Genomic DNA, 21,574 nt, shown 5'->3' with positions numbered 1-21,574 from the left:
AGCGTCTGATGGCTGAGCGAGGGAACCCCACAGATAGACGCAGAGGAGGAGCTCAGGAGTCAGCTCGCCGCTTCAGGGATTGGAAGGGAACCCCACAGATAGATGCAGAGGAGGAATTCAAGCGTCAGCTCGCCGCCTCAGGGATTGGATCCATCAGTTTGGTGGACTGCCTCTCCCAGGTTGGTGATGTGTCTGCTGTGGTCTCAGCCGTGACGTGGACCAGCTTGTCAGGCCTGTGCACGCAGATGTCTCTCCCTGCCTTGCGGGAGGGGCGGGGTATCCGCAGGGTTTAGAGACAAAGTCGACTTGAAGGCGAGGAGGTGAGAGCCCGGCCGCTGCAGGGACGCGTTGACAGGCGGTGAGTCCTGGGCTACCTGCCGCTGGCCACGGGCCCAGACTCTGGAGACTCAGGCAACGTAAAAACGATCTTTTAAGATCGGAAGTCATTTACCTTGTGAGCTTGTATGGGTTTTAGGTTATCGTTTTATGTACGCAGGTAAGTTTCCTGACTATTTCCAGGGATAATTCCACGGTGGAGCCGGAAGCTGTTGTGTGATGTGCCCTGTCACTCTGGAGGGCCTGGCCCCCGTCGAGCTGGGCAGCTTTCAGCGAAAGACCACTTCCGCTGAGAGGAGCTACCTTTTCCTTCCCCCCAGACTCCAAACCCTCTGTCCCCGCTCTAAAGCCTGGTTACAGCACAGATTCCTGATCAGTCCCTCCTTCTCCCTTTTCCTCTGATGGAAGCAGCATCTCAGGCCTCTGCGAGGGCAGCTTATGGGGGCGGGGGGGGGGGGGGGGGATCAGAGGACACAGACCCAACCATCCGCTGCAGGGCTGAGCCTGTGAGCCGCGTACGGGCCGCCCAGGGGTCGCGGTGGCCCTGCTGGAACGCGTCGCCCACCCTGTCACCTGTTCTTTCTGGGAGGGGCTGGCCCACGTTGTAGTGTCCTTGTAGACAAGTCTTTCTGAGCAGACCTGCTGATCCTCCCAGCTGTGAGATGCAGCCCAGGAGGAGGAAAGTGTCGTGGCCTCTTGCCTTCTCGGGCACCTGGGCTCTTCCCTGGGCTCCAGGCATGTTCTCAAGGCCCCACGGGCCCACCTGGCCGTTCGGTCCTTCTTCAGCGTGCCCTCGGGATTCTTAGAGTAGTTACTGGATTTAACTGAAAAGGAGTATTCTAGCGGAGTTTACAGCAGGCATAGTTTGAGGGAAAACCAAGCCTGCTTTTCCCACAGTCGGAGCCACTTTATCGCCCTTATCGGATGCCATGGGGCTTCCTCCCCATGGAGAACGGTCTTTACACCTAAACTGCCTCGCTGTTAATGTCACACTTCACTTCGGCTCTGCCCACCCTGTGCCCTGTCGCTGTTTGGGTCCCCACTGCAGGCCCCCTCCTCAGACTCCCCCTCTCACCTGCCTTTCCTTCTCTGAGCAGCCTGGACTCTCGCTGGGAACACCCGGCGTCTGCAGCTACAGGCTTCCCGGCCCGGAGGCTCACGAGATGCCGCCTCTGTTCCCACGCGTGCAGGCCTGGTGGGCCAGTGGCTCATGGCCGTGGCCTGCAGGCCTGACGGGTGAGCACCGGGCCTCCCCCTCGGTGCTTCTGCACAGTTCCTCACTGTGCCATTAAAAGCGGATGAGAATGGATTTGTGTATTCTCACTTCAATTGCTTATACATTTCCTGATTCCAGGAAATGTTTAAGAAGTTTATTCACCTGTGTGAGTAGGGAGGGTGCAGCCTGTCTTACGATGTTCTCAGTGCAGTAACGGATTTTCCTCCCAGAAAGCAGGTTTTAAGTGATATGGGGGACCAGCCCTGACCAACCAAAGCCTGTTTTCCCAGTTACACATCTGAAATGCGCATCAAAATACTTTAGCCACACCTCGTGACTGCAGGTAGAGTTGTTTCTCTGTGGAGGTGCACGTTCTGAGTCCCCGATCCGGGCGCTCCGAGTGGGCAGTGGGGAAGGACAGAGGCAGCCTTGCGTGGCCGGCGTGCGGTGCCTCCTGTGAGGCCGGGAAGAGAGGCCCCAGGAAGCTGTCCGCTCCTGACTCCCCTCGGCCACGTGTCCTCGAGCATCTTCTCCCGCTTTTGAGGCCCAGAATCCTTGACGGAGCAGGTGGGCAGGAAGACAGGTGCTTTTTAAGATCACAGTCTGTTCAGCCCTTGTTTTGGCCTCGAAACCTTATGACTGGGCTTTGCTTTCTTCAAGTCACGTAAAAGCATGGCTAGCAGACATGTGGTTCTGGTGGCACATGGGGATGTACTTTTAATTCCTTCTCTTCCCAACCAATAATAATATTGAAATTTTGGGTAAACAACATTTGAGAGGTACTGAAACTTGAGATTCACTTAACTGCTAAAATACTACTCTCTTATCCACAAACCACCAGTTATAAATGTTTCCATGCCCAGTTCAGTTGACAGCAAGAGACTTTGGAAGGTTATGAGCCAGGAACTAGTAAGAGATGCTGAATGCCTTCTCGCCCTCCCTGAGCTGCGGACCTGAGCGTTTGCCTCTAACGTTACGTTCTCAGGGTTCAGAGACTGTGGACCCCAGTGTCCAATCATGCAGAATAATGGTGCACAAAGCTTCAAGTGGCCACAACGCAATGGAGCCGTTGAAGGCTGCCTTCATCCAGACCGTGGAATAACCGAGGAAGAAGTTTGAGCTGAAATGCCGAGTGGAAAAGGCAGTACTGAAAAATGCACAAGCAGGATGATCATAGCCACACAGGTGAGAGCAGCGGGTGGAGGGCCCAGGCTCGTGCAGCCCAGAGGTTGGCCTTGGCCGTGCTCTGATGGTCGGCCTGCAGGGGGCTTCCCCCAGTGTTCGCTGATGGGCATTCTTCACCTGAAACTGGGAAAAAAGGAGCACGATTGCCACAGACCTCAGAGGAGAGAGGCCAGTGTTCCCACGGGGCCTCCAGTGGGAATGAGGGGTGGGAAGCCTGGGTGTCAGAGCTGAAATTGTCCCCTTGGCAAATGTGTCCCCTTGTTAGAGTCGAGAGCCGTGTCTGGTCTTGCGGTCGTGTCTGCCGAGTCCTGTCACCGTGGCAGATGAGTGACAGGTGATCAGTGCAGTCGACGGGGCCTTAGGAAGTCAGGCGCAGCGACATCCAGAAACCCATCTCTTGTGTGGGATGACCGTGGGCTTAAACGCATTTGTACAAGAAGCCTGTGTCAAAGGTGAAGAAAAGGAGGAGAGAACTGTGATACTTCGAGTCCTTAACGTGGATCTGAAAACCAAGTTCCGGAGCAGACCCGACCCAACAGCACTGCCCGTGGGGAGGCCCCGGCGCTCGGCTGTCTGAGAGTCAGGCCGGGCTCCTCTGGTGGACAGAATCTGGGCTTGTGTCGGCCACTGCTGAGAAACGGCTGTGACCACGCGGACCGCGGCAGCTTTCTCCAGAATCTCCCCGGTCCCACGTGGGGTCCGGTTCCCGTGACGCCCGGAGAGCCGTGTCCAGGAAGAAGGGCCTGTCACGCCCCATCTCAGCGTCTGGACACCTGAGGTCGCATAACATCACATCCCACGAAAAGGCAAGCTCCTATGTTGGGAATCAGCTTTTAGCCACTTTGGAAGAACTGTTTCTCTTTGAATCGGAACACATTTTGCCGCAAATACAGTTATTTGTCATGCCCGTCATCAGCAAGCAAAAGTAATTCACTTTAAGGAATGTACTTTAAGCTTACAGAAAAGGAAGAAACATTTATAGAGATATGGAAAGGAAGACATGTATTTATCAATAAACTTATTCGTTACTTATAATTAGTATTTATATATAATTTTAAAGTGAGAAGACTTCTGCCCAGCCCCTTAGCTTTGATGGCCTAATGTAAGAAAATAGAATGGAATAAATTATTCTATTTTTAGTTTTTTCATCACAAAGAACGTATGAGAAAATGACATATGATTCATTTCTCCTAAATTTGAATATTTATCCTGAAGTTGCACAAGCCTGTCTTTAGGTTTGGAAGTCACCTCAGTGCCGGGGGACGCTGCAGCCAGCAGTGCTGTTTGGGCCTGAGAGGCTAGAGGACGGGTCTGCCCTCCCGTGTACGTCATCCTCCGTGGGACGAAAACGCCGAGACATTCAAAACGAAAGGAGGGTCACCTGTGCTTTTGAATAACAGACACGGTTTATGTGAAGAACTGGGTGCGTTGGGTAATTCTAACCCGGAGCGTGGCATAGTTCACCCTTTTGGATAAAACGATGGACCCGCTGTCCAGGATGGGGAGAGGGGGGAGTGGGGGGACAAGGAAGGGGACAGTGAGTGTGGGGACGGGTGTCACAGTTGCTGCCCCGTCGGTGCCATGGAGTTTCCCGAGGCAGGCACCCCCGGGCCCCTTCCACGTGCGCCCTACCTGTGCAGGGCCGCGGCTGGTTTTCCTGGCGTGTACTTGGCTGTTCAGACTTCTGGACGGGAGAAGGTGAGGCCGACCCCTCGCCTTGCCTCCTGTCACTGCGTCTCAGTCATCTTTTAAAGTACAGAAATGGTCTCAGATTTCAGACAGGGCTGGGATGGAGTTTTGTGTCCAGGACACGTAGGTGCCTGGAGTCCAGTGACCACAGGTGGACAGGAGGGGCCGCGGCGAGTTTCCCGCCAGCACCTCTGCCTGCCATGCCAAGTGTTCGTCACACAGAGGAGCCCGGATCTGCAGAGCACCGAGCAGAGCTGCTGCTGTCCTGTGGTGCTGCAGGCTTCCTCCTTGAATCAGTGCCCCTGATACAGAGTGTCTTTAACTCAGCCTTTCCTAGCCACACACGAGAATTAAAAATGTGCCGCAGGGCCCTTCCTGTGCAGCTTCTGACTCTGTTCAGAGTGCGTAGGAGCCAGACGATTGTAGATCTGCACCCCGCTCCGAGGCACAAACTAATAATTGGTAGCTTGTGACGCTTACTCCAGACTCCCCCCCTCCATGCCCCCCTACCCCCTGCCAACCCTGGAGCTGTTAGTGACACTGGGAGCTCCGTTTGCTCTGAACATCCAATTTTTAGTTTTCAATTTTCTTCTGATGACTTTTCGGAATATATGAAAAAGAAATGAAAGGATTGCTGATTTTTTCCAGCAAACAGAGCAACTAAATTCAGAATAAAAATAAAACCTTTCAAGAGTAGTTGAGAATAAAAGTGAGAAGTTTTCTTACATAATGAAAGAAATGTCATATTCAGATAAATCAGTAGGAGCATGAAGACGTTTCCTTAAAGAAAGACTCTCTTTCCTGCACTTCTGTACATGGTGAAACTTCTGCCACATTGTCAAATACAAAGTATTTCAAATTAAACGCTAGCTTCCCAAGGAGAGTCTTGAAGAGATGGACAAAATAGATAAACCAGGAGATCCAGTCTCGGGGGAAGTTTATACATTTGATGGCCTCCCTTGCAGAAAAGCACGCAGAAGGATCTAACTTTGGGTCGGTTTTCCATCAGCAGAGGACCCTGTGCTGAAGCTGCGTTGCCCCCAGTCTGTGTAGCAGACAGAATGGGGTCTCCTGAACACATCCCTTACCAGTCCTGGGACCTGTGGCGGCAAAGGCACTTTGAAGGTGGTCGAATTCAGGGTTGTGAGACAGGAGGTGCCCCTGGACCTCCAGGTGGGCCCCAACTGTCATCACGAGGGACCCGAAGAGGGAGGCGGTGGGTCCCCGTGATGTGAGGAAGGGCCAGCAACCCGGGAACGCGGGCGGCTCCAGAAGCTGGAAACGGCGGGGACGGCGTCTGAGGGCTCCGGGAGCAGCCGGCCCCGCGCCCCGGAGCCCTGAGGGGGCCCGCGGGCTGCGTGGAGCCCAGCCTCTGGGGGGGTGGTTCTGCGGCCTCTCCAGCCCACCTCCCAGCTCCAGCCCTTCCCGGAGACCCTCCCGGCTGCCCCGGGCCCTCCCTGGGTCCTTTCACCCCATGCCTCTGGTGTCCTGTCCTTTCCCCTGCTCCCATTTCCTTTATTTTTCTTTCCATTCTTAAAACATAAACTCCCGAGCTCGTTTTTCCAGCCTGATACACAGTCTCCTGTTCGTTTCTTCCCCGGCTGATTCCTCGATGGAGGTGTCCATCCTTCTCTCACCAGCACAGCCTGGGTGTGTGCTTTCTAGTAACACGTGGAGATGAAGTTAGAGTTGGTGGAGCCTGTGGAGCACATGGGATTAACGGTTTTAAAGGCCCTGCCGCTGAGCTGCACACGCGGTTTTGTGTGAAAATGGAGGTTGGGAGTCGTCACCCTCCGTGTCCGCAGCTGTGATGGGTGTGTGCCCGCGATTCCCAGTGGCTCTTGGAATTTCCCTTTGGCCAGGTGACAAGACAGCTTTCACCATCCTGAGGAGTAACCTCTCCAGCTCTTCCTGAGGAAATAGGCACCCCTGCAGCGGAGGAAACCGGGGCCCCTCCCCGCATCCCCAGGCCACGCCCGCGTGTCCCGGGCCTGGAGTGCAGCCCCTCCCTTGCGCCGCGCGCGTGCGCGCTGGTGGCACCGCCTCATCCATCTGGAGCTGTCCGCTGGCCTCAGAGCAGCAGTCCTGAGTCTGCTCACCTCCCGACCATCAGGAGGTTGGTGATTTTGTGCACTTTTCTAATGAGCCAGGTCCCAGAGGTAAAAGAAGCCGCCACAAAATACTCAGCTCTTTCTGGAAACCGCAGAGCGTCTGCTGAACGTGCTTGCAGGGAGGGGCCCCTCCTGACGCATGCACAGGCGGGGGACATCTTGGGGAAGCGAGTTTGCACCGAGGCGATCTGAGTTCTGACTGCCCAGGGGTTGCCCACCTGCTCCAGTGACTGCGCACGCGTGTCTGGTGCAGACCCTGCAGTGCCCGTACGTGTGCGCGCGCGCATGCAGACGCAGAGCTACAGGACGCGGTTTCCTAGGTCCAGGCGCCGGCCAGGGCTCTGAGGTCCCGGGAGGCTGCCGTGACTGGAGCCATGCCCAGAGCACCAGCCGGGGAGGGGGAGCTGGGCTCTGGTGCACTGGGCCCGGGAGGAGCCTCTCTCCTGCACCCTTTCCTTTTCCGAGCGTAAATAGGCTTCACATGTGGCCATGGACGGTGTGACACACGTGAACTGCCCCTGAAGACGCCTTTCTTCTCAGTGTGTTACTTTTTGGAGACGGGGGGTCACCTTGCGTCATCAGAAGTGGACGTAAGTGGTAACTTACGAGAGAGGAGCTCTCTCTGGGGAGCTTTCCCGTTTCCGTCTTACTCGGCGTCTCGTCTGCCGCCTACGCACCGTCTAGACCAGAGGTCCTCAAACTTGTCGGCACATCAGAAGCACACAGAGGGCTTGTTAAACCCAGACTCCTGGGCCTCGTCCCCAAAGTGTGACGCACCAGCTCCGGCCTGGGGTCTCCACCCTTGTTTCTCTAACATGTTCGTAGGTGCGACTGGTGCAGTTCGTCTGGGGACCACACTTGGAGAACCACTGGCTAGGGTGCAGCGCTCAGAGGTCCTGGTTGTTGCACTGTTTTGTGTTTGGGAATAACTTACAAGAAGTCGGTTTTAGGTTTTCTGTTTTATTCCTAGTTGAGTCTGATTGATAGGGTGACCAGCCATCCTAGTTGGTGCAGAGCTGAGGGGGTTCTTGTAATGCTGAAACAGGGGACATTCTGGGGAGACTGGGGGGACCTAGCCGCCTCGGACATTGACTCGGCTTCCCAGACGCATCCAGAGTGGCTCCGGTACGCCCTTCCAGAGGAAGGGCTGTGCACGCGCTACCCTATGTTTCTGGGCCGCATGGGAGAAGCAGGGGCTCTTGGGACTTGAGTGATACCTGCCTGCAAAGCTCAGCCTCTTATTCTTCTGAAATAGGAAACATAATTGAGACGTTCGTATTAAAAACATCCCACTGCTGGGCTGGGATTTTAGCAGTCTCTGCATTAACACATCTGTGATTTGGGGGAGAATATTACTGATGTGAGGTCCCAAAGGGAGTTCTGTTCTGTTCTATTTCAAAACCTTCGTGGGTTCAGCATTTTTGCGCGAGGTGCAGAGATCCGTTGGTGTCGGAGGTGACTCCCTGTGGAAGTCGTAGCCCGTAGCAGAAGCGAGGCTGCCACACAGCAGCCCACCTTCCTGCTCTTCTCCCAGGGACTGGCGGTCTCTAGAGGCTTCGTGGTCGCTACCGCTGTCCTTCACAGTGAGTGACCGACTCCTCACTTTTACCTTCAGGAAAGTTTGGGGGTTTGGGGGTTTTTTAAATAAATTTATTTATTTATGGCTGTGTTGGGTCTTCTTTGCTGCGCACGGGCTTTCTCTAGTTGCAGTGAGCGGGGGCTACTCTTCATTGCAGTGCGCAGGCTTCTCATTGCTGTGGCTTCTCTTGTTGTGGAGCACGGGCTCTAGGCGCGCGGGCTTCAGTTGTTGTGGCACGTGGGCTCAGCAGTTGTGGCTCGCGGGCTCTAGAGCGCAGGCTCAGTAGTTGTGGCGCACGGGCTTAGTTGCTCCACAGCATGTGGGATCTTCCCGGACCAGGGCTCGAACCCGTGTCCCCTGCATTGGCAGGTGGATTCTTAACCACTGTGCCACCAAGGAAGTCCAGTTTGGGGTTTTTTAATTTATTCATAGAAAGAAGTGTGAATCTTTCTATGGACAGAAGTAACAAGGGAACCAAAAGAAGTGGTGCCCCGGAGTGGATCCTCCCTGCAAGATGGTTAAAGGGGCGTCCTCTAATCCAGCAGCTTCAACACTTGTGCTCCCCAAGCACAGCTTGTGTGTCTTTAACACACTCAAACTAAGTGGGAATCTACAGAGGCAATAGATGTTTTTCATTTGAACGGATGTATGTTCTAATTTAAAAGCTGGTTTACTGCCACAGTAAATAATCTCCAGGCTTTTTCTGAGTGTATGTAACATCTGTGGCATAGTCGCTCACTCACTGGGTTGTGGGCGGATGAGACATTTCACCTTGCCCACGCTCACTGACCCTGGCTCCCTCCCTCGGCCCCCTGGGGACACCTGTGTGCCGACACACCCATGCACACGTACACAGGGCTGACGTGCCAGCAGGAAAACACATACTGTAGTAAGATGGATTTATTTCAAACAAGCATATCAGGTAGAAATAACAAAACCCAGCACCGCCGTTTACCAGCTGTGTGACCTTGGACGTGCCACTGACCTCTCTGAGCCTCAGTTTCCTCACAGTGCAGACTGTAAGGCCGCCCTCTTAGTGCTGTTGGGTCAATGCAGCAATGGCAGGTGGTAGGTACCAGTAACTGACACTGCGCTAATTAAGTGATTTTAACACGCATTTTGTAAAACTTTAACAACTCTAATATTGAGATCCAGATGACTGTATATGACCCTAAAGAACATTAAATCTTTCGATTTTATTTAAATTTAATTTTTTGTTAAAATTTTAACAATCTTAAAATGATTTTTTTTAACATTTAAAATTTAATTTGAACATTTAAAACACTATGTCATAGTTTAATGGGCATCCCCTTTCTCGGGGATGTAATGGTGCTTCTTACAGCCAGCGACCCCTTAGAATCAGTGAAACAGGGTAATTGTTGTCATTCTGCATTTTCAGGCCATCACGCACACTTACTTATTTTCATGATCCCGTCCTTGTTCCCGGACATTTCTGGTGGCCCGTGGCCTTCTTGTTAGTACATTTGGGAGAGCAATGAGTAGAGCACAGGCTTGGGCTTCAGACGAGCTGGCTTTCAGCTCTCCCCCGTCCGCTAACCAGCTACATTGCGTCGGGCGAGTCTCGGTTTCTTTATACTTAAAAGTGGAACCATAGTATTTACTGTGTAAAGTTGTTACAAAGATGAAAATGAGATCGTGGACGTAAATACAGCCCGCTTGTGGGGCACGTAGTAGCTGCTCAGTTAATGATGAGCGGGAAGCCAGCCATGGCTCTGCTTGCTGCTGACAGAACCTCATCCACCACAACTTTATGTGATTTCCTCTGAAGCGGTCTAAAGCCATCCAGAGCCACCCTTGTCCAGCTGGTGGCCATGCCAAGTGGTAAGAAAACTAGGCCTGCGGGGGTGCCCACATCCGGACCAGATGGGGCAACAGGGACCAGACTTTCCCTCCTGTCCAGAACAAGCAAAACAAAAAACACAAAACATGGGAAAATGGTTCTCGGGGCACCGGACGTCAGGCAGCAAGGACACTGCCCCGAGGAGCGGGAAACAAGTGAAGTGGGCCCCTTAGGTGCCCGGCTCACTGCCCTGCGAGGGCTTCCGAGACACAGCAATGGGACAGGGTCGGTAGAGGCCAGCGGACTCCCTGGGTCTCGAGGACAGAGAGAAGAACTCAGGGAGGCCGGCCGGCAGGAGGACTCAGGACAGAGCTGCTCAGACGGCCCCCGGTGTGTGCAGGGGAGAACTGACCAGCACACGCGTGTGAGGAAACGACCCAAGGCTGGGAAGAACCACCCAAAAGGGTTGGCGCACCAGGCGTTGACACGGGGCCAGGCACAGAGCCTGCTGCCTCCGGCCGGGCTGGAATAGGGCACTGTCCACAGGCGTTGGCTGGAGTGTCCGACGGTCTTGCCTCTGTAGTGGGGATGTGTTGGCCCTGCCTTGGGCGCTGCTCCACACCTGCCTAACAGATCTTAAAAGGAAGATCCAAAAGGACCGACCACCCGGTTTCCAGGTAAGTTAACCGTGTCCCAGAATAAAGTTCAAGAGTATTTGTAACAATGCAGAAATATTAACTGCCTCAGCAAGGTGAATTTCACAATGGATGGAATCCAACCAAAAATCACCAGGTTTGCAAAGAAGCAGGAAAGTATGTCCCATAATGAAGAGGAAAAGAATCTATCAGAACCAACCTTGACTGACCCAGATGTTGAAATTAGCAGCAGGGGGCATTAAGCCCATTTTTAGAACACTGTTCCATACGTCAAAAAAGTTAGAGGGAAGATATAAAGAAGACAGTTGGACTCGTAGAGATGAAATCTGCCGTGTCCAACGCGAAAATTACATCGGATGGAATAAAGGGTCGACTGCACTGCGAAGGAAGAGCTCAGTGCCCCTGGAGACCATGTGAGATGAGACACAAAAAAAAGAATTTTCCAGAAAATGAACAGAGTGTCAGTTCTGTGGGACAACTTCAAGTCCCCAAATATACACATAGTCGGGGACCCGGCAAAGAGGGGAGAACAGAAGAGGTGTGTGAAGAGATGATGGATAAAATTTTTCCAAATTTCATGAAAACTATAAACACACAGATCCCAAAAGCTCAGCAAACCCCAAGCGCAAGAAACGGAGAAAACAGCACAGAGGGGCCTCATGATCAAATAACACAAACCAGGGACAAGGAGAGCGTGTTACAGGACACGGGACACACATGGGACAGAGATAAGGATGCAGGTCTTTGTACATGTGAGTTACGAGCCTCAGAAAGTTGTTAAAGCAAAGCACGTAAATCGGGTCCCCTGACCTGCCCGGTAGACGCCCCAGGAATACTTTGAACCAAGGCCTGCGTAAGCAGCAGGAGGCTTCAAGGAGATTCCTGTAGAAGAAACTCTTGTATATGTAAATGTGCAGCTGTTTCACTCTGCTTAACAAAAGCCGTCTTCTCACTGGTCTTGTTCTGTTCATTCCTGCCCATTTTCCCTCTGCTCTCTGTGCAGCTTGCAGCCTTGAGTATTCATTCATTAGGCCAGGTAAGGCCCACCTGACTTAAGGAGATCCTGGCTCTAATTTAACTGTATTAGTTTTTCAGAAGGTATTTAGGAAGCCCCTAGCGGCAGGACACTGGAGCATACAGATCCCGTGTTCCTGTAGCTTGTAGGCAGTGGAAAGGCACAAGGGACAGAAACCCTGGGGATGGAATAGAAGAGGAGAAGGAAGGAGTTTGCATGTCGGCGGTGCTGGGCCGGATGCGGGACTTACAGGTTCACCTACCCAGGTTGCCAGAAACACGTTTACTCCCAATACCCAGTGTCCGTATCACAAGACGCTAACGTCTCTGATTCAGAGTGGTGGGTGTAGTTCTTCAGTCATACTTCCCCTCCGTTCCACGCCAGCTATGACTCAGGGGGCACGTCCCTGATTGCTCCACTGCTGGGTGATGTTAGTCAAGAGACAGTTCATTCAGACAGTAGAAATCACTTTCTCATCACAGTGAGAGCTTTCCAGAGCTCATCGCAGGGTCGTGTCAGGGGCCTGCACTTGGGTGGTTTTACGGGCTGTCGCTCGTGTGTGCAGTGGCTGGGCGGAGGGCACAGCCCCGTGAGAGGGGGACGTGGGGGGCACGCCTGTCCGTGTTTGCAGCCAGCCCAGCCCAGGTGACACGCGGGCCCACGCCAGCCTTTCCTCCTGCGTGTCCTCAGTGGTTCCAGACGCATATCTGGCGTGAGCTGCTCATCCGGTGACGGCCCCTGGCGCTGATGAGGGAGCCTCATTTCTCCATGCAGCCCTCAGAGCAAGAAAGTCATCTAACCGCAGCATCCGTGAAAACACGGGCTCTCCAGCGTTGGCTGTAGGTGGTCTCCAGGGCAAGTGACAGTTTGTCAAAGTCCCATCATGACGTCCCGTCATGTGTGTATATGGAGAGCTGAGGTTCTTTTAATAAATTCATGTTCCTTGGGTGGATACCCGAAGTTGGAAAAAACACTACCCCCCAAATCTGTGTACACCTCTGAAGTGAGGTGTAGTACGGCTGACACGTGGTGGGTGTCAGCACACATGGTTGTTTGTGCTGAAGCCTCTCTTTCTCTCGCACCCACTTCTCCTCCCGCCGAGCGCGTGCTCTCTGCCAGGACCCCTGCGGCACCCTCAGGCACTCCACTCCGGCTCATCTCAGGACAACAGCCAGGTGACACTTGGTACGAAGCGAGCCCTCCCCGGGGCTCCACCTGCTCAGAAGGGAGCCCTGAGTCCGCCCATAGCCCCCAAGGCGCCCCGTGATCTGCCCTCTCCCGCCTCACTGAGCTAGGCCCCAGGGACGCACAGACCGGGCCACCAGGGAGCTGGAGAGCGGGACTGGCTCCCCCCCGCCCTCGGTCCCCGTGTCCATGTCGCTCTGTCCCAGGAACCTCGACTAAGCAGCAGCCCGCACTGCGGCCCCATCCACTGCCTCTGTCTCCCAAGCGCCTGGCCAGCACCTGACCCAGTTGCCCCTGGACTGCCTGGCGGACAGATGAGTTGATTCCAGCCCCTGCTCACCGTGGAAGGACAGGCCTGCAGCGCAACGCAAGGAAGTGTGGGCTGAAACTCAGAACACCTGGGGCCCGAATTCCGGTCGGTCGTGACCTTGATACTCACCGCCTGTCTGACCTTGGGCAAGGTCCAGCCCTGGAGCCCGGGCCCTGTCCCCTTTCCTGCAGGGTGGGTGCCTGGGCCACTCCAGCCCTGACACCCAGTCGTCCTGAGAAGCAAGAAACCATGTCTGCCGGTTCCGCTGTCCCCGTTCCCGCCGTCCCCAGCCGAGCAGGCCTGGGGGCGAGGCCTGAGCGTGTGATTGTCCCTGGTGGGAGGGACCGTGTCCTCAAGCAGGCGGGGAGGGTGCTGGTGAGGTGAGGGCTTTCCATGCAGCCTTTTCCTCTCGTCTCGGAAGTAATCGTAGTTGTGATTTTGCCTGAAACTGGGGACTAAATGGACTAAACCCCATAAACTTCCATTTCCACCCTTGATCCCAAACATTTTTCTCATTCTTTACTTAAAGTAGATATTCACTGGGACAGAGGAAATGGAGTTTTGCAGTGTTTCGACAGATGGCGCTGCTGGTAGCTATTATCTGACTATAAAAAAATAAATTTCAGCTTTACTAACTTAAAAAAAAACTCATTAAAAAATCTGTCTTGCGTCCTGGGATGTGATCCATTCACGTGTTTAGTCCTCATCTGACTGACGCCTCAGATGGTGAGTGGTTTTGACCCTTCTGGATAGTGAAGCCAGCCTGAAATGCAGAGGAGCCCAGCCCAGGGCTGGCCCTGATCATAGCTCCCAGCGCTCACCCAGCGCTGCCTTAGAAAACGCCACCAAGTGCTTTCCTCAGAGGAAGAGAGAAGACCGTATTCGCAGATAAGTGCCGTCCATTTTGGCTCTGGACATAAATACAAATGAATCAGGACCTATCTACCTAGATGCTTTGAAGAGATGCAAATATTGTCTGCAGTGACCACACTCACAGAGAAGAATACAGGGATTATTCAGAGAGGCTGGAGGAAAGTGCACGTCTACTAGAGCCTAAGGAGAAGACGTCCCGCAGAGAACCAAGGCCCAGGCTCCCCAGCTCCCTCCCCCGGACCCACGTTTCCATCTGGCCTCCAAGCAGGAACGCTTTCATTCTGCAGCCATGCACTGGCTTCTGGGTGTGGCTTCCCTGACTGCGTACAGCAGCATAGATTACAAATATTTGGCAGGATTCCTCCTTCTCTGGGAACCAGGCAAGTCATAACACCCACCAAACGCTCCGCACTGCTGTGCAGGGAGGAAAGGCCTCATCTCAGGTTTCAGAGCGTGGGGCCCGAGGTCGCTGGGCTCGGCTGCCCCCCGCGAGCCATGGCCCCAGCCAGGACGGGCTTGGGATGAGAGTGACAGGCCCCCATTCTGCCACCAGGCCCCTCCCGCCGCCACTGACCAGCCCGCATGCCCAGGGTGCAGCCAGCGCTTTGTCTCAGAGCCTGACTCTGCCCTCTGCCTATGGCTCCATCACCCAGAGCAGGAAAGAGAAATTACAAAAGAAGGCGTTGGCATGTGACGCTACAAAACGTTATTGATGGGCTTCCCTGCTGGCGCAGAGGTTGGGAGTCCGCCTGCCGATGCAGGGGACACGGGTTCGTGCCCTGGTCCGGGAAGATCCCACGTGCCGCGGAGCGGCTGGGCCCGTGAGCCATGGCCGCTGAGCCTGCGCGTCCGGAGCCTGTGCTCCACAACGGGAGAGGCCACAACAGTGAGAGGCCCGCGTACCGCCAAAAAAAAAACATTATTAATTAGTAACCCCAAGAAATGTTGAATGAAACAACCGCAATTTTTCTTCACCCTGAGCCTCAGATCCCCACTTGTGTGCCCTCTGCTGCTCTCCACCTTCTTTGGTTGGTTCCTCCTGTTGGACGCAGGTGTCGGCACCTGCCCCACTCCAGACACTGGGGAGAGTCCCACTGGCGGAGGCCCTGGGGAGGGAGCCTGTCTCCTGAGCATGGAAACGCGAGCATCTGTGTGCTCTGTGAACATAAGGAGAGGGGAGGGATATAGTGTCACTGGCCTTTTAACTACTTTTTAAGATTAAATAGGTTTCTGGCTTTTTTTTTTTTTTTTTTTTTACTTTATTACTAGTCACTTAGGAAACAAAGAACGGTACTATCTTTATACAGTTGACCCTTGAACAACACCGGGGCTAAGGGCGCCGAGCCCCTGTGCAGTCGGAATCGAGCATAACTTAGAGTCCATCCCCATCTTCGCGGTTCCCGTACCCACGGTCTGCATCCGCAATTGAACCTCGGCAGGCCATGGGTGCTCCTGCAGCGCCGCGGTACTAGTTGAAAACAAGAGTAATAACACTTGGCACTCCTGCATGCTATTTAAAATCTCACTGCCTTTTGGCGGGGGGCGGGGAGGTAAGTAGTAAAAGAGGGGCCATCTTGTGTCAGAAGGACTTGAAGGGGAAAAGCAGCACTTTAGCCTGAGGTCAGGGCAGCGTGGCTGGGTGCCCGGCAGCGTTAGCACAGCTAGGACAGGGTTGTAATTCTAAGTGACAACTAAAGGGGGAGACATAACAGTTTGCTTGGAGCCAGGTACCACACTTGCCCTCCGCCCAGCTTTAATGAGGTGCACTTCATTAGAAGTAAAAATCACTCTCTCTCAGTTCCAATTTGATGAGTTTTGGCGACAGACATAGCTGTGTGACCTTCGCCAAGAGCGTTTCTGTCACCCCGGAGAGCTGGTTCTCTCCTGCCCCTTTGCAGCCTTTTCTTTTCTGAATGTCATAGAAAGGGAGTCTTTCATTTGGAGTCTTGTGTTTGGCTTCTTTCACTCGACAGCGGCCGAGGTCCACCACGTTCTCCGTGTCTGTGGTCCGTGTGTCACTGGGTCGCACCCCGTCCTGTGGGCACATCAGCAGCTGAAGGTCACCAGGATGTTTCCTTTGGGACAGATGTGAATGTTGCTGCCACAGACGTTCACGTACAAGGTCTGTGTGGACACATGTTTATTTCTGTCGGGTAAATACTCGTGAGTGGGGTTGCTGGCTCACATGGGAAGTGTATTTTTAACTTTTGAAGACACTGCTGAACTGTTTTCCGAGGGTGCTCTGCCCTTTTGCCTTCCCAGCAGGGTGTCCGAGAGTTCCAGTTGCTCCACACCCTGCTGTTCATATGTTGTTTCAGTCACTCCTCAACGACACTATAAATTAGGGGTTATGGTTACTATTCTCATTTTACAAATGAGGAAACTGAGGCGTGATGAGATCGCGTGCCTCGCGTGAGGCATGTAGCCAAGAGATGGTGGACTCCATTTACACGGAACCAGGTCTGTTGAAGCTGCTCTGGACTGTTCTGTTCCTGAAGCTAGAAGAACTTGCGTTGCTAACCGAGGGGATTCTAGGACAGAAACGTGGCCAGAAGCCGAGAGCCTAGGGCTTCATCTAGTGGGTCGTGAATACAAATTGGACGATATGCAAAGGAACTTCTTAGTTAAAGCGGCTTTGGGGAAAGCACAGGCGAGATGAAAACACCTCTCATGTCTGAAGCTTTTATTCGCCAAAGCCAGCTTATCATGACACTTTCATATGCTTCCCCCGTCCTTGAGGACAGGGGAGGAGACCTTGCCGGGCCCTGAAACAGTGCTGGTGTTTTCCTAAGTGGGTAACGTTGCAAAGTGCGCCAAGATCTTTCTGGACATCGACTCCTTTTTCTCTTTTCTTTGTATTTGTCTTAGAATAAATTAGCAAATAAGTAAACGAATCCCATCAAATCTCTCACGACTGCGCGTGCTTGGGAGGGTGAACTGTCTGCGTTTAGAAAGCGTCGCAGTTTTGGAAGAGAACATTTCATAAGCCCAGAACTGTCAGAAGCCCATACCAAATAGTGAAGGCTGGGCCCTTGTACATGAGGGTCCAGGATGTGGAGCCGGCTCTTCCAAGTTTAAATCCCACAATCTTTCCATTAAAATCAGAAGAAGACATTTCCACATGAACATGCTGAATGGGTTCTGGAAAATCAGATGCGTAGCATTCTTCACTCAACTTCAGCCCTTTACTGAGATGTCCAGGAAGACCAAGAAGGTGGGTGGGCCTGGCTGCTCCCCGGGGCTGCAGGAAGCCCTGCCAGCCGGACAGGCCACCTCCCGCCATCCTCAGAGCCATAGCCTTGGTCCTGAGTGGGGACCCGGGAGCCTCGATTCCGCACGCACAGGGCTGCTTTCTCCCAGCCCCGTCAGAGCCCTGCGTGCTCCGACACAGCTGCCTGCAGACTGAGGGATTCTTCCAACAACGTGACAGACCCTGCAGTGTGCCGTCATGCGTGTCTGTCAAGCAGAAGCCTTGTCACTTTGCAACAAGTGCTGGCCTGTCCGGGTGGCAGGACACGGCCATGAGGCAAGCGTGCGCACATTCCTGCCGGCGTTGACACATGCCCTGGGCCCGTCACCTCCCCAGGATGTGTGTGTGCATGTGTGTTTGCGTGTGTGCATGTGTGTGTGCATGTGCATGTGTCCATGTGTGTGCGTGTGTATGTCTGTGTGTGCGTGTGTGTGTCTGTGTGTGTTTTGCTTCTCTCCTTTTCAACCCCCTGCCCCCCTCAGGAGGCAGCAGTGAGTGTGAACTGACAGAACAGACCAAGCGTTCAGTGGTGTCCAGCCCACTTGCGGGACTTTTCTCCAGGAAACCTCACCCAGGGCGATTGTCATGAGAAGCAGCCTTTCAGGTCGCTTGTATCGGTGTCAGAGTGACAAGCGTGCCTGGGCTCCCCGCAGCAGACATCCTTGCAGACCGAGTTCCGTAGTCTGGGGACAGGAGCTCCCCGAGACAGGCCGCTTGTGGGCGACTATTCAGTGCTTCTGGTGGCTCCGGCGTTGCCCCTGGAATTCACTGTGCCTTTAATGTGACGACCTCAGCGGACCTTATCGAGGTGACATTTCGTTCCAGCTCAGCTCCTGGGGGGCAGGGGACATAGGGGCAGAAGACAGGCGCCGTTCCCAGTGGAAGAAACAGAGCCACAGTCACAGTCAGAGCTGGCATCTGCCCAGCCTCGGGCTATACGCACCTCGGAAGACAGAAGGTTTAAGAAGACAACGCCTGTTGCAGACCGAGGGACTCCAGTATCTGGGGTTGGGATCCCCAACGCTTCAGCCCTGATACGGGCCAGGGCCCCGTGTGGTCACTGCAGCTCAGTGCCTTCCTGTCCTGCCCACACAGCTGGCCGCCCAGAGCCACGTCTTGTCACTGTGGAGGCTTCGGGAGGGCCCACAGGTTGGGAATTCGCCAAGAGAAACGCTTCATGAGTGAAGGTCACCTCCGGTGACCTGGGGACGGTGACAGTGGGCTGATGGACAGCCCGTGTGAGGGACACTAGGGTCTCATAGGCAGGAGGACCTCTGCTCTGCAACCCGCCGAAGGTGTAAACTGCAAAGTGAGTCTGGTCTCAGTGCACGGCCCTGGCCTCATGCGTGCAGTTACAGACTAGCTGAAGTGAATGATCAGTTCAACAGGTATTTGTGCATCACGACTACGGTTTAGCCACGCCACACATCCAAGAACAATATATTCCATTGTCAATCTTTTATTTTGTTTTCTTTCCTTTTTCTCCCCTTGTCTCCAGGAGACCAATTAATTGTTCAAAGATAATATATAGAGGAGATTGCAAGAGCATTTACTTTGGCGCCATCTCTGCCCCTTTGCGGTCTGGCTAACGATAAAGCTAAAATTTGTTCTGTAGTGACGGTTCCAGTTGGACTGGAATCCCTTTGAAGGTCCTGCAGTTTGCTGTTGTGAGAGCTCAAGATATTATTTGACTGCAATAAAACACTCTGTGCGTTATCAAAATATGGGACACAGTGAACTGTAGCAACACGCAACGGCCAGACTCACCCCCGGGGGTGCCCTGCAGGCCTGGAGAGCACGGCCCGTGCAGACGAGGGTCCATCCATAGGGTCCGTCATTACCCCGAGGGCCATTCATGGGCCTTAAACTCCCTGTAGGGCCCATATCAGCAAGGCCCATTTGCTCTGGGGAGCAAAGAGCAAACCTGAACAGACCAGCAGGCATACTGAGGGCACCCTGGCCTGACCTGGTGACCGTCGGTGTCAGGGTTCAGCCTCCCGGCTCTTGCATCAGCTGACCTAAATTATTTCATGCTATTGTCACCTCTAAGGTAATATAGTCATTGTCTGGGGCCTCTATTTATGCTTTACAGTTCTTTCCCACCCACCCATGGCTGGGAGTGGTCCGTGAGCGTCAGTGGAGGAGGGTGTCCCAGGCGCTCACCTGCGGGTTTGGACCCAGTGCAAAGGGCTGCTTCACTCCGGCGCTGCTCCTCTGAGGTGCACGTGTCCTGGCGTCAGGACAGAGGCCTGGCTGCTCCGGACATGAGAGCCCCAGCCAGCGTGCAGTGAGTGTGTGCGTGTGCGTGCATGCACACCTTGGGGCTGTGTACATCTTTTGGAAAGCAGTTTTGTCTAGGGTGGTAAACAGCTCTCACTAAGAGAATGTGTTACTTGGCCGCCATGTTCCAGGTGTTAGAAAGGGCTGCAGTGGATTCTTGTTTTAAACAAATGATGAAACCCTCGTAGTGTTTAGTGACACGGCGACTGGGCTGTGTTCCACTGCTTGTGTAAAAGAAAATATTTTAAGTGATTTTTTATGATAAGTTTAAATAACCAAAAGAAATGCCTGGAAATACATTTTGGCACAGGGAAATCCCTCCTTACAGGAATTTATAAATATGTCATGTGGGAAAATAATTATAAAATCTATTTTAATCTTCTCACCTCTGAATGAGTCTTCAGTTAAAATGTTCTCCCTGTCTGGTTTTTACCACTGTCCCTGCCTTATGTGTTACCTTCCCATGTTTGATCTGAGTTGCATTTAGTTGGGGAGAAAAATGAAAGTCCATTGAACTCACTTCTGGTTTCCCTCCGACGTGTACACGTGTCCTCACAAGGAGAAAACAAGCTGAACCAGCTGAAAGTCCCCAGCTCTTCTTAGACCCATCAGAGCACTGAGGGCAAAACGCTGCCCCCAGACTGCAGAGAGGTGAATGCAGAGCTAGCACGAGTAGAACCTCCCACTGGGCTGGCCTCACGCACAGAGGGTGATTGGCTGGTTGCTAGAGGCTGAGCATGGACTCTTGAGAGGTCAAAACTCTTAGGGCCCAGCATTCAGGGCCCCGCATCCATGACTTTTATCTTCAGGAGCCCTGCTGGTTCCTGGGGTGAAGGAGGAGAGAAGTCACCCCACGCCTGTGCTGGGGGATGAGGAAAGTAACCAGTCTGGAATGTGTCCAGAGCCCTCCGGTCCCTTCCCTCCAGGGAAGCTCTGTCCCCAGGCCTGACGGATGTGGGGGAAGCAAAGCTCCATCCCCTTGAGCCCCCTCGTCTCCCTGAAGATGGAGCAGAAAACTGAGAAACAGCTGTGAAGGTCACAGCCAGGGACACAGACCCAGAAACAGAAGGAGAAGTAATCGTAGGATTATGCAGTATTTCCCTTCTCTCACACTTACACCACATCAGCAGCCTCCTGTGTAATTACACAGGAAACTGCAAGGTTCAGACCCTATTTAAGAAGGAGTCTCTCAGGAAACCCAAAGAGAAGCGGGGAAACAAAAGCACAAGGACCCTGGAGGACATTTTGGCCTCTGGCACCTACAGCCACATCAGACAATAAACACAGCCTCCCTCCTAGCCAGGTAAACACAAGACCTCGCACTGAAGACCCTTTTACCTTAGTTCCTTTTATCCAATATATCGAGCCCAGCTTTCAGCTACAAGACGAGCTAAAAGGTGAAAAACACAGTCTGAAGAGACAAAGCAAGCATCAGACCAGTCTCAGATATGGAAGAGATTTGGGAATTACCAGACTTTAAGTTAAAATAGCTATGATTAACATGCCAAGGGCTCTAATGGAAAAAGTGGACACCATGCAAAAACAGATGGGTAATGCAAGCAGAGAGGTGGGAATTCTAAGAAAGAATCAAAAGGAAATGCTAGAAATCAAAAACTCTGTCATAGAAATGAAGATTGCCTTTGATGGGCTCATCAGTAGACTAGACACGCCTGAGGGAAGAATCAGTGAGCCTGAAGGTATGTCAATAGAAACTTCCAAAACTGAAAAGAACGAGAAAGAAGAATGAGAAAGACTGGAACAGAATATCTAAGAATTGTGGGACAATTACAAAAGGTGTCACATACACATCATGGAAATACCAGGATGAGAAGGAAGAGAGAAAAGAATAGAAGAAATATTTGAAGTAAAAATGGCTGAGAAGTTTCCACAATTAATGATAGACACCAAACCACTGATCCAGGAAGCTCAGAGAACTCCAAGCAAAATAAATACCAAAACATTTATGGTTGGGTATGTCGTATTCAAAGTACAGAAAGTAAAAGACAACAAAAACGTCTTGAAAGAAGCCAGAGGGAAAAGACCCACCATATCTCTACAGGAACAAGGGTAAGAATTATATCAGACTTC

At 52.9% G+C, this 21,574-nt stretch overlaps 1 protein-coding gene across 3 annotated transcripts in view; it reads left to right on the top strand.

Annotated features, from left to right (window-relative positions):
- GMDS (GDP-mannose 4,6-dehydratase) overlaps positions 1-21,574 on the top strand; it is a 485,716-nt gene that overhangs the window by 431,713 nt on the left and 32,429 nt on the right. The window contains exon 10 of one of the 3 annotated variants that reach the window (XM_027128224.1): positions 2,538-2,731. The exons of the other annotated variants lie outside the window; for them this stretch is intronic. Within the exon in view, the coding sequence (XP_026984025.1) occupies positions 2,538-2,654 (117 nt within the window). The 3' untranslated portion in view covers positions 2,655-2,731. Of the gene's footprint in view, positions 1-2,537; positions 2,732-21,574 lie in introns of those variants that run through there. 3 annotated transcript variants of the gene reach the window in all.

This window comes from Aethalodelphis obliquidens, unplaced genomic scaffold (genome assembly GCF_003676395.1).
Source record: "Aethalodelphis obliquidens isolate GAN/ISIS:26980383/991018 unplaced genomic scaffold, ASM367639v1 scaffold34, whole genome shotgun sequence".
In the NCBI taxonomy this organism is placed as follows: Eukaryota; Metazoa; Chordata; class Mammalia; order Artiodactyla; family Delphinidae; genus Aethalodelphis; species Aethalodelphis obliquidens.
The sequence above is the reverse complement of the archived record's forward strand: the minus strand, read 5'-3'. Positions and strand labels throughout refer to the sequence as shown.